Below are 17,338 nucleotides of genomic sequence, written 5' to 3' on the forward strand. Positions count from 1 at the left end.
CCATACTGAAATTCTTCCCCTGTTTTCAAGGACAAGAAACTTAATGGGATCATTTGGAAATGGGAATATCAGTTAGTTTTGGACTTGTCTGCAGTTTCTTCGCACTATAAAGATGTAAAACCAAGACTCTTTTCCTGATTTGTGTCACAGTGTTGAGTAGGAAATGAAAAACGTATGATTTTCATTATCGGGGATGGGGGGCTGTGTTTGCAGCACTCTGATGCTGATGTGGCAGGCGGCTGGTTCTGAGTCAAGTGTGGCTCCACTTGTGCTGAAGACAATCTTGTTGATACTGAAAGGAAAGCCTGGGACAATGGAAGAAAGAAAAACGGAAAGAAGACATTTCTCTCTTGACACTACTAACATGATGCCCGTGGCGGTAAATAATACAATGAGTGTTTCTTTTTCCTGGTGTTGTTTTCTTAGTCGTGAAAATCCCTATCTGCTCGCAGTCTGAGTCATACTTCCTTGACACAATCTGGCTCTCATTCATTCATTCATTCATTCACTCAACACGTATTTATTGAATGCCTACTACATGTCACACTTCGATCATGAAGCTTACATTCTTGTAAGAGACACAGACAATGAACCAAAAAAATGTGTTATGTGTCAGATGATACAAAGCTTAGAAGAGATATAAAGTGGGGTGGGGAAAAGAAAGTGGCAGGGAAGGTTTAGGTAAATTGGTCAGGGCAGGTCTCTCTGCTGCAGTGACATCGAATCAGAGACCTGAATGAGGTGAGGGAGTGATCCTTGCAGATATCTGGGCATGAGAGTTCTAGACAGAGAGAAGGGCAAAAGCCACGTGGTGACGGGAGCTTACCTGGTATATCAGTGAAGCAAGGAGGCTAAAAACATCTGGAGAGTACTGAGCAAGGGTGAAGGTGTAGGAGATGGTATCAGAGAGGTAGCCACCAGCCAGATCACACAGACTCTTGATAGGCATGTGAAGGCCAAACCTCATTTGTGTCCATCATTATATATCTCCCAAGCACCCAAATCGCCACTCCTGGGAGTAAATTCAAGCCTTGCAGACATATAAGAGGGGAAAAACTGGATAATCCTCCACAAATGTGAGGTGGTGAGATGTGTTTCTCTGATAGAGTGGGTATTGTAGTGGTCAGTAGACCAAAAACTTTGTTAGTTGACCTGGCATGCCCCTCCTTAAATATTTCACTGCCCTGGATTGTTGAAGCACTGGGAGGACCTGGGTTACTGGCAAGACTATTCTTCATGAGCACATAGGCATGGAGCCTTGGGAGGTATGCCTTCCTTGAGAATCAGCTTGCTTCCTGCTGGTTTGGCAATCAGGCACTGTTGATAGTGATTTGGGAGCCCATGGTCAGAGAATGCTTGGTGCAGTTCCTGCTTCAAAATGGACTGAGTAACTGTTATTGAATGAATGAATACACATGCATGCTTCAGGCTTCCTTCAAGGAATTTGGGGGAGGAGTTGCAGAGTCCCTGCCTTTCCACCCACCTCACCACTGCTGACTGGGTTTAAAGGGAGATGGTTACATTCTTGACTCCTTTTTCCTTCCCTTATAGGCATCCCAGGCCCTGTGTACATTGCTGCCTATTGGTTCTTACAAGAAAGCGGTGGCCCAGTTTTTCCCCCAGCTCTTGATGGCCCTCATGCTTCAACTCTATTACACTAGCAACCTGAGACTGATGACAGAGGACAGGACTTTGTGAGATACTAGTGGTATAAGAAATGAGCTTCCAGCTGTCAAATATTTCTACTCCCTTGGGTTCATGTGGAACTATATAATCCCTTGTGCAGTATATTCATTTATTACAGTTTTCTCTCCTCTGCAGGGTAGGATGCCTTTGGAAAAGTAACTATCCTAAGTACCTAGAAGTAAGCTGGGACCTTCCCTGAATGTGTATGCAGTATATAAAAAACCACTCCCACAGAACACGGTTTATTCCTGCCACAAAGGGAAGCCACCACGCAGAGAGAGAGTAGGGAGGAAAAACAGGTCCAAAACCAGACATGTACGAGCTCTGCCATTTACTCTGATAGTGATCTCTCAGGGTAAATTACGTGTAAGGTAAAAATAATGTGCACACAAACAGTAGTGGAAGATGGCGGAAGAGTAAGACGCGGAGATCACCTTCCTCCCCACAGATACACCAGAAATACATCTACACGTAGAACAACTCCTACAGAACACCTACTGAACGCTGGCAGAAGACCTCAGACCTCCCAAAAGACAACGAATCATCCCAAATTGAGGAGGTGGTCTCTGACAGCAAGATTTATGATTTTTCCCCCTTTACCTCTTTTAGTGAGGGTATATGTGTATGCTTCTGTGTAAGATTTTGTCTGTATAGCTTTGCTTCCAACATTTGTCCTAAGGTTCTATCCGTCCCTTCTTTTTTTTCTAAATAAGAATTTTTTAATTCAATAATTTTATTATACTTTATTTTATTTTTACTGTATCTTCTTTCTTTCTGTCTTTTTTCCTTCTTTCCCTCCTTCCTTCCTTCCTCCCTCCCTCCCTCCCTCCTTTCTTCCCTTCTTTCCTTCTTTGCTTCTTTCTTTCTTTCTTCCTTCCTTCCTTCCCTCCTTTCCTTCTTTCTTTCCTCATACTTCTACTAATTCCCTCTACTTTTTCTCCCTTTTATTCTGAGCCGTGTGGATGAAAAGCTCTTGGTGCTCCAACCAGGAATCAGGGCTCTGCCTCTGAGGTAGGAGAGCCAACTTCAGGACACTGGTCAACAAGAGACCTCCCAGCTCCACATAATATCAAACGGCGAAAATCTCCCAGAGACCTCCATCTTAACACCAGCACCCAGCTTCACTCAACGACCAGCAAGCCACAGTGCTGGACAACCTATGCCAAACAACTAGCAAGACAGGAACACAACCCCACCCATTAGCAGAGAGGCTGCCTAAAATAATAATAAGGCCACAGACACCCCAAACACACCACCAGACGTGAACCTGCCCACTAGAGAGACAAGATCCAGCCTCATCCACTACAACACAGGCACTAGTCCCCTCCACCAGGAAACCTACACAACCCACTGAACCAACCTTAGCCACTGGGGACAGACATCAAAAACAGCAGGAACTACGAACCTGCAGCCTGCAAAAAGGAGACCCCAAACACAGTAAGATAAGCAAAATGAGAAGACAGAAAAACACACAGCAGATAAAGGAGAAAGATAAAAAATGCACCAGACCTAACAAATGAAGAGGAAATAGGCAGCTTACCTGAAAAAGAATTCAGAATAATGATAGTAAGGATGATCCGAAAACTTGGAGATAGAATGGACAATAGAATGGACAAAATGCAAGAATCAGTTAACAAGGACCTAGAAGAACTAAAGATGAAACAAGCAACGATGAACAACACAATAAATTAAATTAAAAGTACTCTAGATGGGATCAATAGCAGAATAACTAAGGCAGAAGAACGGATAAGTGACCTGGAAGATAAAATAGTGGAAATAACTACTGCAGAGCAGAATAAAGAAAAAAGAATGAAAAGAACTGAGGACAGTCTCAGAGACCTCTGGGACAACATTAAACGCACCAACATTCGAATTATAGGGGTTCCAGAAGAAGAGAAAAAGAAAGGGACTGAAAAGATATTTGAAGAGATTATAGTTGAAAACTTCCCTAATATGGGAAAGGAAATAGTTAATCAAGTCCAGGAAGCATAGAGAGTCCAACGCAGGATAAATCCAAGGAGAAACACGCCAAGACACATATTAATCAAACTATCAAAAATTAAATACAAAGAAAAAATATTAAAAGCAGCAAGGGAAAAACAACAAATAACACATAAGGGAATCCCCATAAGGTTAACAGCTGATCTCTCAGCAGAAACCCTACAAGCCAGAAGGGAGTGGCAGGACATACTGAAAGTGATGAAGGAGAAAAACCTGCAGCCAAGACTACTCTACCCAGCAAGGATCTCATTCAGATTTGATGGAGAAATTAAAACCTTTACAGACAAGCAAAAGCTGAGAGAGTTCAGCACCACCAAACCAGCTTTACAACAAATGCTAAAGGATCTTCTCTAGGCAAGAAACACAAGAGAAGGAAAAGACCTACAATAACGAACCCAAAACAATTTAGAAAATGGGAATAGGAACATACATATCGATAATTACCTTAAATGTAAATGGACTAAATGCTCCCACCAAAAGACACAGATTAGCTGAATGGATACAAAAACAAGACCCATATATATGCTGTCTACAAGAGACCCACTTCAGACCTAGAGACACATACAGACTGAAAGTAAGGGGATGGAAAAAGATATTCCATGCAAATGGAAACCAAAAGAAAGCTGTAGTAGCAATTCTCATATCAGACAAAATAGACTTTAAAATAAGGACTATTAAAAGAGACAAAGAAGGACACTACATAATGATCAAGGGATCGATCCAAGAAGAAGATATAACAATTGTAAATATTTATGCACTCAACATAGGAGCACCTCAATACATAAGGCAAATACTAACAGCCATAAAAGGGGAAATCGACAGTAACACATTCATAGTAGGAGACTTAAACACTCCACTTTCACCCATGGACAGATCATCCAAAATGAAAATAAATAAGGAAACACAAGCTTTAAATGATACATTAAACAAGATGGACTTAATTGATATTTATAGGACACTCCATCCAAAAACAACAGAATACACATTTTTCTCAAGTGCTCATAGAACATTCTCCAGGATAGATCATATCTTGGGTCACAAATCAAGCCTTGGTAAATTTAAGAAAATTGAAATTGTATCAAGTATCTTTTCTGACCACAATGCCATGAGACTAGATATCAATTACAGGAAAAGATCTGCAAAAAATACAAACACATGGAGGCTAAACAATACACTACTTAATAATGAAGTGATCACTGAAGAAATCAAAGAGGAAATCAAAAAATACCTAGAAACAAATGACAACGGAGACACAATGACCCAAAACTTGTGGGATGCAGCAAAAGCAGTTCTAAGGGGGAAGTTTATAGCAATACAAGCCCACCTTAAGAAGCAGGAAACATCTAGAATAAACAACCTAACCTTGCACCTCAAGCAATTAGAGAAAGAAGAACAAAAAAACCCCAAAGCTAGCAGAAGGAAAGAAATCATAAAAATCAGATCAGAAATAAATGAAAAAGAAATAAAGGAAACAATAGCAAAGATCAATAAAACTAAAAGCTGGTTCTTTGAGAAGATAAACAAAATTGATAAACCACTAGCCAGAGTCATCAAGAAAAAAAGGGAGAAGACTCAAATCAATAGAATTAGAAATGAAAAAGGAGAGGTAACAACTGACACTGCAGAAATAAAAGAGATCATGAGAGATTACTACAAGCAACTCTATGCCAATAAAATGGACAATCTGGAAGAAATGGACAAATTCTTAGAAATGCACAACCTGCCAAGACTGAATCAGGAAGAAATAGAAAATATGAACAGACCAATCACAAGCACTGAAATTGAAACTGTGATTAAAAATCTTCCAACAAAGAAAAGCCCAGGACCAGATGGCTTCACAGGCGAATTCTATCAAACATTTAGAGAAGAGCTAACACCTATCCTTCTCAAACTCTTCCAAAATATAGCAGAGGGAGGAACACTCCCAAACTCCTTCTATGAGGCCACCATCACCTTGATACCAAAACCAGACAAGGATGTCACAAAGAAAGAAAACTACAGGCCAATATCACTGATGAACATAGATGCAAAAATCCTCAACAAAATACTAGCAAACAGAATCCAACAGCACATTAAAAGGATCATACACCATGATCAAGTGGGGTTTATTCCAGGAATGCAAGGATTCTTCAATATACACAAATCTATCAATGTGATAAACCATATTAACAAACTGAAGAAGAAAAACCATATGATCATCTCAATAGATGCAGAGAAAGCTTTTGACAAAATTCAACACCCATTTATGATAAAAACCCTGCAGAAAGTAGGCATAGAGGGAACTTTCCTCAACATAATAAAGGCCATATATGACAAGCCCACAGCAAACATCATCCTCAATGGTGAAAAACTGAAAGCATTTCCACTAAGATCAGGAACAAGACAAGGTTGCCCACTCTCACCACTCTTATTCAACATAGTTTTGGAAGTTTGAGCCACAGCAATCAGAGAAGAAAAGGAAATAAAAGGAATCCAAATCGGAAAAGAAGAAGTAAAGCTGTCACTGTTTGCAGATGACATGATACTATACATAGAGAATCCTAAAGATGCTACCAGAAAACTACTAGAGCTAATCAATGAATTTGGTAAAGTGGCAGGATACAAAATTAATGCACAGAAATCTCTGGCATTCCTATACACTAATGATGAAAAATCTGAAAGTGAAATCAAGAAAACACTCCCATTTACCATTGCAACAAAAAGAATAAAATATCTAGGAATAAACCTACCTAAGGAGACAAAAGACCTGTATGCAGAAAATTATAAGACACTGATGAAAGAAATTAAAGATGATACAAATAGATGGAGAGATATACCATGTTCTTGGATTGGAAGAATCAACATTGTGAAAATGACTCTACTACCCAAAGCAATCTATAGATTCAATGCAATCCCTATCAAACTACCACTGGCATTTTTCACAGAACTAGAACAAAAAATTTCACAATTTGTATGGAAACACAAAAGACCCCGAATAGCCAAAGCAATCTTGAGAACGAAAAAAGGAACTGGAGGAATCAGGCTCCCTGACTTCAGACTATACTACAAAGCTACAGTTATCAAGACGGTATGGTACTGGCACAAAAACAGAAAGATAGATCAATGGAACAGGATAGAAAGCCCAGAGATAAACCCATGCACATATGGACACCTTATCTTTGATAAAGGTGGCAGGAATGTACAGTGGAGAAAGGACAGCCTCTTCAATAAGTGGTGCTGGGAAAACTGGACAGGTACATGTAAAAGTATGAGATTAGATCACTCCCTAACACCATACACAAAAATAAGCTCAAAATGGATTAAAGACCTAAATATAAGGCCAGAAACTATCAAACTCTTAGAGGAAAACATAGGCAGAACACTCTATGACATAAATCACAGCAAGATCGTTTCTGACCCACCTCCTAGAGTAATGGAAATAAAAACAAAAATAAACAAATGGGACCTAATGAAACTTCAAAGCTTTTGCACAGCAAAGGAAACCATAAACAAGACCAAAAGACAACCCTCAGAATGGGAGAAAATATTTGCAAATGAAGTAACCGACAAAGGATTAATCTCCAAAATTTACAAGCAGCTCATGCAGCTCAATAACAAAAAAACAAACAACCCAATCCAAAAATGGGCAGAAGACCTAAATAGACAGTTCTTCAAAGAAGATATACAGACTGCCAACAAACACATGAAAGAATGCTCAACATCATTAATCATTAGAGAAATGCAAATCAAAACTACAATGAGATATCATCTCACACCAGTCAGAATGGCCATCATCAAAAAATCTAGAAACAATAAATGCTGGAGAGGGTGTGGAGAAAAGGGAACACTCTTGCACTGCTGGTGGGAATGTGAATTGGTTCAGCCACTATGGAGAACAGTATGGAGGTTCCTTAAAAAGCTACAAATAGAACTACCATATGACCCAGCAATCCCACTACTGGGCATATACCCTGAGAAAACCGAAATTCAAAAAGAGTCATGTACCAAAATGTTCATTGCAGCTCTATTTACAATAGCCCGGAGATGGAAACAACCTAAGTGCCCATCATCGGATGAATGGATAAAGAAGATGTGGCACATATATACAATGGAATATTACTCAGCCATAAAAAGAAACGAAATTGAGATATTTGTAGTGAGGTGGATGGACCTAGAGTCTTGTCATACAGAGTGAAGTAAGTCAGAAAGAGAAAGACAAATACCGTATGCTAACACATATATATGGAATTTAAGAAAAAAAAATGTCATGAAGAACCTAGGGGTAAGGCAGGAATAAAGACGCAGACCTCCTAGAGAACGGACTTGAGGTTATGGGGAGGGGGAAGGGTGAGCTGTGACAGGGCGAGAGAGAGTCATGGACATATACACACTAACAAACGTAGTAAGGTAGATAGCTAGTTGGAAGCAGCCACATGGCACAGGGATATTGGCTTGGTGCTTTGTGACAGCCTGGAGGGGTGGGATAGGGAGGGTGGGAGGGAGGGAGACGCAAGAGGGAAGAGATATGGGAACATATGTGTATGTATAACTGATTCACTTTGTTATCAAGCAGAAACTAACACACCATTGTAAAGCAATTATACCCCAATAAAGATGTTAAAAAAATAATAATAATAATGTGCACAAATGTGCTTTGTGAACTGTAAATTTATTTTGCGGTTGGTGATGTGATGTATGGGCTTATGATAGCATGCAGTCATTCTGTCCACATAAGGTAAGGTTCAGCTCTTCTCTTTTGCCCAAGAGATTACAGTAAGCTTCCCTGCTCTCCAGGGAAATCAGGACCCAACTTTCTGCTATTTGCCCTCATCTGGTGTGGACTTCTAAGTCAGGCAGGACTCTAAAACACAATCCCATTAAGATATTTAATCCACTCTCTGTCTTTCAAGCAGACAGACACCAAATCATCCCAAGTAGATAAGAATGTATTCTATTTATTTAAAGCATTCAAAGAAGACAATCAACAGGCACCTTTAGCATGTCTTCACATCACTTAACATCTTTTGCTAACAAGCTTTTAATTAACTAATAAGCTGCTCTATGATTAATCCTAGATTTTACATGCTACAATTTCAGTTTAACGCCACATCCCATGTCCTGTTAATCAGGGGAGATTAAGAGCATTTAATGGTCTTTTCCTTTGAAACACCCCCCTTTCCCAAAACTGGCATCCTGCCCAACATAGAATGAAAAGGCAAATAATCACTTGTATCTAGTTATGTGAAGGCCACTTGCAGGTGATGACTCTCCTCTTCTTTGGGACCTTAGCTATGCTCGAGATGCACTGAGAGTTCTGCTGAATTGTTCTGGACTGCAACAAGTGGATATTGCTCTAAAGAGAAATAATTGTTGGAACCAGTTTTCCCAAGCACTGTTTCACCATCATGGAGTCTACCTTGTTGCCAAGTAAGAACAGGGGCATTGAGAAATGTTCTCTGTCTCTTTCCCACCTGTTTCATCTTTCTTCAACTAAGCCACTGTGGGAACACAGTCAATAGCCACTCCAACTTCCAAATCTCTCCTAATGATCTGAATTGCCATTTGACTTCTACTTTTTCACTTATTTTGGGGGGTTTTACTTTTCCTTGCCTTGCTCTCTTACCTAGTGATGTAGACACCAAATTATTCTCCCTCCACAGAACAGATATGGAGAACTAGAGGTGAATCTGCTTTTTCCTTCCTCTGTTGTTAACTGATTCCTTCTCTGCAGGCATCAGACATGTGCTCCCACTTTAAAGAGGTCTGATAAAAACCTGTACCCAATGAGACAAATTTGGGAAAGTATAATAGAAGAGGACTTTTATCCACAGAGTCTGCGTAGAACTCATACTGAGCCCGCAGTTTACCTTGGATTAAGGAATATTCAAGAATATCTTTCTTTTTATCTGGTGATACAAATATGAGGATAATGTTTCCCTCTTTTCTACCATTAGCATTTGCTGATGCAGAAAGTGTTTTCATCTTCTTTGCTAATTCAGTGCTTTATTCTTCTTTACAGAACTCTCAGTGACTATAACTTTCCACAGTTTCCAGACACCTTGCATTATCTCTATAAGCTCTCAGTGGAAGGTCCTAGAAGGCCAGAAGACAACGTCATCACAATAATATTCCTCACTGAAGTGAGTTTTATTACGAGACTGTGAACAACCAAGTTCTCATTCCCTTTCCTTATCCAAACTTAAATCAACTCTCTAATGTTTTGTCTCCCTCTCCGAATATTGATTCTTACCAAAAGTTAAGACAATAACAGATATCTGAAGCTGAGGGGCGTAAGGCGAAGATAGATTTATGAGAGGGTTGTCCCTTTAGACTGTTTCAGGAGTTGGCCTTTGTAGTTTCCTAGGGGGTGCGGATTTGCACAAACTAAGTATTTTTGTAGTCCTAGTTCATATTTCTTTACAAGCTTCTTAAAGTATATAGGGATAATTAAGTTTACTAAAGGTGGTAGGTAACATCTAGTGTCTAAACGATACTTCAGACTGCCTAGGGGAAAAAAGGAATGGGCTAAATAACTGGGTAACATGAAGATACAGAACTATATTACTTTGTATATGAATATTACATCAAATATTGGAATGCCATACCAGAGTTAAGCAAATTGAGGCAGTACTTTTGCTTACAAAAGGCATGTAAAAAGTTCTATAAATTGAAATTATCTGAGTCAAATCTAATTTTCCATAAAAGTAATATATAATAAGGAAGTATTGATCTAAGGTACGATGCCAAATATTCCCAAAAGTTTTACATTTCAAACTTCATGTCAAAATAGTTAATAAACTATAAAAGGCATACCCATACAGTATACTATATACTTCGTTTTTTCTTCTTTTTTTTTTGCGGTACGCGGGCCTCTCACTGTTGTGGCCTCTCCCGTTGCGGAGCACAGGCTCCGGACGCGCAGGCTCAGCGGCCATGACTCACGGGCCCAGCCGCTAAGCGGCACGTGGTATCTTCCCAGACCGGGGCACGAACCCGTGTCCCCTGCATCGGCAGGCGGACCCTCAACCCCTTCGCCACCAGGGAAGCCCTACTATATACTTCTAAAGCTTTCACAAGGATACATGAATTAGTTTAACTTAACATTGCAGTAGCAAATCAGTATTTTTCTAACTTGCTTAATCCATTTGAACCTCTCATTATTTTATTATGTGACTCATTATTTTTATTGTACTACCCTTTAAGTATGTACAAACACCAAACAGGTCTAAACATGAGATACAAAATCCCTTCCATAAAATGCTACATTTAAAAGAAATTTACAAACTACATAAGATTTATGTAAGCATCATTAATATACCTAGATGGAAACCTAGTTGCCTCTCTCATCATGAATGTAATGCTTCCTGCTACTGGAGATTGGCATGCCTGTCTTTCCAGGAACTCAGCAATGACCACACTCTCCCACCATTTTTCTCTGTTTAGAAATTCTGGGCAATCGTCAACTTTCCAGTTCAACTGTGAGGTCCCTTGGCCTTTTGTTGTTCTGAACACACAATCTATGCATTTTACCTTATTTTGGTCTTATCAGCCAGTGATACCTAAGATAGTATTACCAATGCCTATGCCATTTATTTATATATATTTGTTATTTCTAGTTTTCTACTGATACAAATAGCAATCAAGTTCTACTGATATAAATAGTAATCAAGTTTACATCTTTGTGCCTAAATCTTCTTTCTTTTGGTATTTTCGATTATTTTCTTATAATAGATTCCAAGAATCTGAAATAATAACCAAAGGGTATAAACATTCTCAAGGCTAAGGATTTTTAATGCCAAACCGCTATCTGGAAAGCAGTGCCAATCAGAGCTCCCCACACAGCTCGTGGGTCTGCTTACCCCACGGCACTCTCACCACCATAAACAAGCTTTCCAATGTGTGAGGCAGATGTGATGTCCTGTGGGGTGATTTGATTTGTACTTATTGTTTAAAGAGAGTTTGAACATTTTTAAAATATTATTTATAAATTAAAGTTCCATATTATGAACAACCTGATCTTTCCTTTACCTATTTAACTATTATGATCTTAGTGTCTTTCTCTGTGAATTGTATGCTTCTCTCTCTCTCTCTCTCACACACACACTCACACACACACACACACACACACACACACATACACACATATACACACCCCACAGATTTGTGAAAGATCAAGTAATACATGAACACTGTGCTTTGTACATCCTTAGTGAGATAAATTGCAAGGACAAAAAAAATCTGTAAAGAAATATTTATTTTTCCTCAGGAGGTTTATTGATGTTATATGTGTTGATATCATAATTTTAAGACTAGTATATGCATTATATGGTAGAAAACGAATAAGTAAACATATTAATGCTATTAGGCACCAAGGTTTTCCAGGTAAGAGAAAGATGAGGCAACATAAAAGTGTAAAAAGTTAACGTAAACTCTGTTATTCCACATGTGAAAATTTCTTTCATCATATATATAAAACAAAGCATGTATTTCCTATTCCATCTGCTACTTCTCCTTCCTTCTATGGGCACAGAAATATATGTAAAAATATGTGTAAGTATTTAGAGTTTTAGTGTGATTTGTGTTTGTTTTACTGAAAATGTCTTGATTTTTATGACTGAAGCAAGAACAATGCCTGGCCATTACTCTGCCTATGAACTTAATTGTTTTCTTTTAGCTTCTCAATAATTTCTTCAAGGACCCATTCCCAGAAGAATTTTTGGTTCTCTTCAGAAACTGGGTCAATGACTCTGATCCTGCAGTTAGCAAACTGAGCCTTCAGAAGATTGCCAGCATGGCACCGGTTATCAACGAGGTATGTGTGTGTGTGATCTGTGTCTGCCAGCACCATCGAACTCATAATCTGAGATTTGGTAGAACTCAGTATCCTTACTGACAAAACATTGATTATTTTTTAGTTTATACATCACTAACACAATATCAAAGCTGAGTGTTTTATCAATAAGGAAACTGGGTTGAATGGAAAGGATGCGTTAAGTCAATTTATTGGCTTTATCACCTTATTTATATTTTTCCCAGAAAATCGCTCATTACACTCAGAATTTATCAGCATTGCTCTACATGAACACTCTTGTTACACTCTAAACCACACATACGTTATTTTCCACTCCAACATACACACATGCATACACATTAATTTCCTGTCTCAGAGCACTCGCTCAAGCTTTTTCTTCCTTTATACCACTTTCCTCCTTCACCCATTCACATTTTTCTTATTTTCCAATGATCAGCTCAAGTCGAACTTCACTGGATATTCTGGTCTCTAGCAGCCTCAACCCTTTCAGGGCCACACCAACTATAAGCACTTGCTTATATAGTATTTCATATTTATGGCTCTCTACCTATGACTCTTGAACCAACAGCATCAGAGTCTTTTGGAAATTTGTTAAAAATGCACACTGTCGGACTTCCCTGGTGGCGCAGTGGTTGAGAGTCCACCTGCCGATGCAGGGGGCACGGGTTCGTGCCCCGGTATGGGAAGATCCCATATGCCGCGGAGCGGCTGGGCCTGCGAGCCATGGCCGCTGAGCCTGTGCGTCTGGAGCCTGTGCTCCGCAACGGGAGAGGCCACAACAGTGGGAGGCCCACGTACCACAAAAAAAAAAAAAAAAAGCACACTGTCAGGCCCTATCACAGGCCTATGGAATCAGAAATCCTGGGGGTTGTGCCCACCAATCTATGTTTTCAAAAGTCCTCCAGGTAATTCTAATGCAGGTTGAACTTGAGAACTACTGCCCTGTATCATTTCCCACTAAGTCATGTGAATACTTCTTGCCTTCCAGGAAGAGTGTGTCAATGCATACACCTATGTGTTGTAATTCTTTTGTAAATTTCAAAGTAGCCTGCACAACGCTGAGACTGTAGATATTCCATAAATTATTACTGATTTAATAATAAATTTAATAATAAATCCTAGTATATCCATTAAGCATAGTCTCTGAAAGCTTAAAGCCTGTCAGTGGGCACTCATTTTGCATTTAGAACGAAATGAGCCATAGTTTATTTGCTTTAGGTAAATCATACAAGTCAATAGGATGTATTGTGAACAGAAAGTTATTTATTGCCTTGTCTAGTCCTCTTACCAATGCGATTAACAACGTAACAAAGTTGTCTAGGAAAGTGGGAGAGAAACAGTGGAGAGGGATCTGTTTTGAGGTTTCACGTACTATCTATTGGTAAAGACTCCAGCCAGACACAAGTGTCCTCTGGCTGTTATTTTGGCAAATATTATTTATTTCTTTTACTTCCTTTCTTTCCAGCCTTTCTTTCACTCCTTTTGTGTCTCCTTTTCATGCTTTAATTGCCTGATATTCTGCTTGTCTCTGATCTGCAATTGATGCCCATGACCTAGCTCAGCAGCTCAGTGGCTCTCATGTCCAAACAGGTCATTGTCACCTAGTTTCGAGGTTATACTGCCAGTGGTGTGTTGGTAAATGTTTAAACAAGCAGCTCTGTGAAAATAAGACCAATTTCTCTGGTGTAAAAACTCCCACTATGGATGATTTCAATCTATCAAAGGGACATCAGTAGACATGGATTTGGGAGGAGATGCACAGTAGTGCATCATTATTTAATATCCCCACCATACAGATACACTACATGTAAATAACCTCAAAGGCATAAAAGAGCAAAATGTAGCAAAAGAACGGGAAGTGATGAGTCTTCAGTATTTATTACCATTGTTTTTATTTCTAAATTTATAAAATTTAATTTTTAATAGTGACTTTTAATGATCAGCTTGCAAAATTTTTGACAATTTGGCAATTGACTCTTGTAAGCTAGCTCCAGCACATCACTGCATACTGCCCAAACTCAGAGGTGTGTGTACCAAAGCTACCTCAAGTCTCCTTCTAGTTCTTAAATCCCACCATTTTCTTCCTTTTACATATAGATAGAAAATGTCTGCAGCTTATTAATAGCCATCCTGGATGCCTTCCTTTCCCAAGACAAGACTGTTGTAATTCGGGCCTTGATGACCCTTCGAAGACTTTTAGGCAAACTGGACAAGGTGACCTACTCCTCCCTGTGTACCAGAATTGCTTGCAGCTACTGTTCTCTGATGGATCATGTGAGTTACATAGATATATGAGATCATTAGGTTTTATCATTAAGCTGAAGCCCCAGGTAAGGCAATGCTATTACATCCCAGAATAAGTCAACAAAAGGCAGTCATTTTGTGCAGAGCTACCTTTTTTTTTCCAGAGATAATAATATTAATCAAGTAAGCTCTATGTTTGTTTGTTTTTAAACTACACTATGAGAACCTGGAAAAGTCTGCCCATAGGAAAAGAGAATCAAAATGTAGCCTCTGTTCTTAGATGAAAGAGGAATTATAGTTTAGTGGCTGTGTTTGTTAACCCTGAATCTGGACTTCCTAGGTTCAAATCCCTGTGCTGCCACTGACTAGCTGTGAAATCTTGAGCAGGTGGTTCAGTCTCTTAGTGCATCATCTGTAAAAGAGAGTGAATAGCAGGCATATTATGGGTATTAGAGTTGACATGTGTAATGCCCCAAATGAATATGGTATTTTCATAGAAAACTTTAATTAGAAAGTATTTCATCAGAAAGTTGTACATTTTGAAAATTCTCATTTTTTATGGTAAACGTGTTCCAGAAAAGTTGGATGACAGTAATATAGTATTTTAATAAACAAGAACATTTTGGTATGCTATGGGAAATCTATTTGTTTTTAAAGATTCCTTTGATGAGTGTTTGTGAACCAGAGAATTATTTCATAGTAAATTATCTTGCCAAAATGTGTAACTTCTTAGTTCTGCAGATTTCATTGAAGAAAGGCCCAATATTATTAAACTATAGAAAAAGGAAACAGTGGCAGAAAATATTTTCATAAGGACATAATGATAAGAATAGTAATAATAATAGTGGCTAAAATGTATTGAGCGTTTACTATGTACCAGGCACTATTTTAAGGGATTTACATGGACAATTTCACATAATCCTCTAACAAACTCTATTGCTATTATCCAGTTTACATATAAGGAAACTGAGGAAAACTGAAATGAATATTTGGCCAAGTTCACACGGCTAATAAGTAGTTGGCATGCCCATGTAAAGAATTACTTTCAAAATGGAATCATAAACTTTTTTTAAAAACTGAAGGTGATATTATATTTTAAAAAATTAACCTCTTCCTCTGACTTGAAATTTTTCTCTTCTAGAATCTTTATAATCCAATCACCTTCCTATTTGGCATAAGTAAGCCCTTGGAAACCTAGTACTATGCCATTATGCAAAGAACTTGCATTGGTATTCACTGGCAATTCTGCAAAGTCCTCCAGCATTTGAAGACATCATGGTCACATTACCCTAAGTATTATAGAAATCATCTCCAAGTTATATAGATTTTTACATGTTATAATTTTAGGATGTTATTAAATACTATCTTCCTAAATTTAAGAAACTCACTTTTCACAGGGGATTTTCTTTAAGGTAATCTGAATTTTGGTAAGCAAGTCTTATTTTAAAATCAAAAGACAAGCTTAGACCCAAAGTGAATCTTCTTAGACCCTTAGACTTCTTAGACTCAAGCTGAATCTTTTCTAAAAATAAATGATAATAATTATATATATACGGGCTTCCCTGGTGGCGCAGTGGTTGAGAGTCCGCCTGCCAATGCAGGGGACAAGGGTTCATGCCCTGGTCCGGGAAGATCCCACATGCCGCGGAGCGGCTGGGCCCGTGAGCCATGGCCGCTGGGTCTGTGCATCCGGAGCCTGTGCTCTGCAACAGGAGAGGCCACAGCAGTGAGAGGCCCGCGTACCGCAAAAAAAAAAAAAAAAAATTATATATATACATATAGACACATCATATATAGTATATATACGTATAAATATATATACTATATAGTGTATATAAGTATACATAGTATATATAGTATATAGTGTGTGTGCATATATATAAATATCCTCAAATGAGGTCTTTTCTGTGTGCATATTTCAGAGTAATGGAGGCATTCGGAGTATGGCCATTCGACACTTTGGTGAGTTACTCAGGGACATGAGTCAGTACACATGGATGCTGAATGATGTGGTTTTCGGAGGCTTGGTGCCTCTGATTCTGTTTCTGGAAGATACAGAGGCAAGAGTAGTTAAAGTAAGTCCTGTGATTTTGTTTTTCTTAGTTTTGCTGAGAATCGCAGTGCTTTATGTAACACCAGATGAATAGATTTTTACTGACCTTTTTCTACTTCACAGGCATGTAAATATACATTAGAAATCTGTGCCTCAGAATTAAAATGGGCAACATCATATTTGCTCAAGGATGAACATTACAGTTTTGAGCTGGTAGTGCTCAACATCTGTAACAATCTTGTAAGTGATCCCTCAGGGTTTACTACCACAAGAGTTATAGGAGGAACTTTAAAGGATATCCAAAGTGATGAAAAGCATGATGAGCAAGGAATATAAAGAAAAGATAAATGAACAATTATAGCTAGAACTTGAGACAAGAGAAAATTAAAAATTTCCACTCTCTTTTCCTCAACATTTTCCATCTATCGTTTCTTCCTCCAACCTACCTACTTTGAGCAGTGTAAAGGTAGCAACATTTCAGATCACCAAAAGAAAAGCTGGAATTTCTTTTCCATGGCTGAATGAGCTGGTTCTCTGAAAACCAGCATAAACTGCAACGATAG

General features: G+C 38.7%; 1 protein-coding gene across 1 annotated transcript in view; it reads left to right on the forward strand.

Annotated features, from left to right (window-relative positions):
• Positions 1-17,338, forward strand: part of MROH9 (maestro heat like repeat family member 9) — a 97,575-nt gene that overhangs the window by 68,801 nt on the left and 11,436 nt on the right. The window contains exons 11-18 of the mRNA XM_067710882.1: positions 214-379; positions 1,552-1,694; positions 8,956-9,093; positions 9,686-9,806; positions 12,341-12,478; positions 14,576-14,752; positions 16,645-16,797; positions 16,899-17,015. Of these exons, the coding sequence (XP_067566983.1) occupies positions 214-379; positions 1,552-1,694; positions 8,956-9,093; positions 9,686-9,806; positions 12,341-12,478; positions 14,576-14,752; positions 16,645-16,797; positions 16,899-17,015 (1,153 nt within the window). The remainder of the gene's footprint in view (positions 1-213; positions 380-1,551; positions 1,695-8,955; positions 9,094-9,685; positions 9,807-12,340; positions 12,479-14,575; positions 14,753-16,644; positions 16,798-16,898; positions 17,016-17,338) is intronic.

This window comes from Pseudorca crassidens, chromosome 2 (assembly GCF_039906515.1).
Source record: "Pseudorca crassidens isolate mPseCra1 chromosome 2, mPseCra1.hap1, whole genome shotgun sequence".
NCBI classification, from domain to species: Eukaryota; Metazoa; Chordata; class Mammalia; order Artiodactyla; family Delphinidae; genus Pseudorca; species Pseudorca crassidens.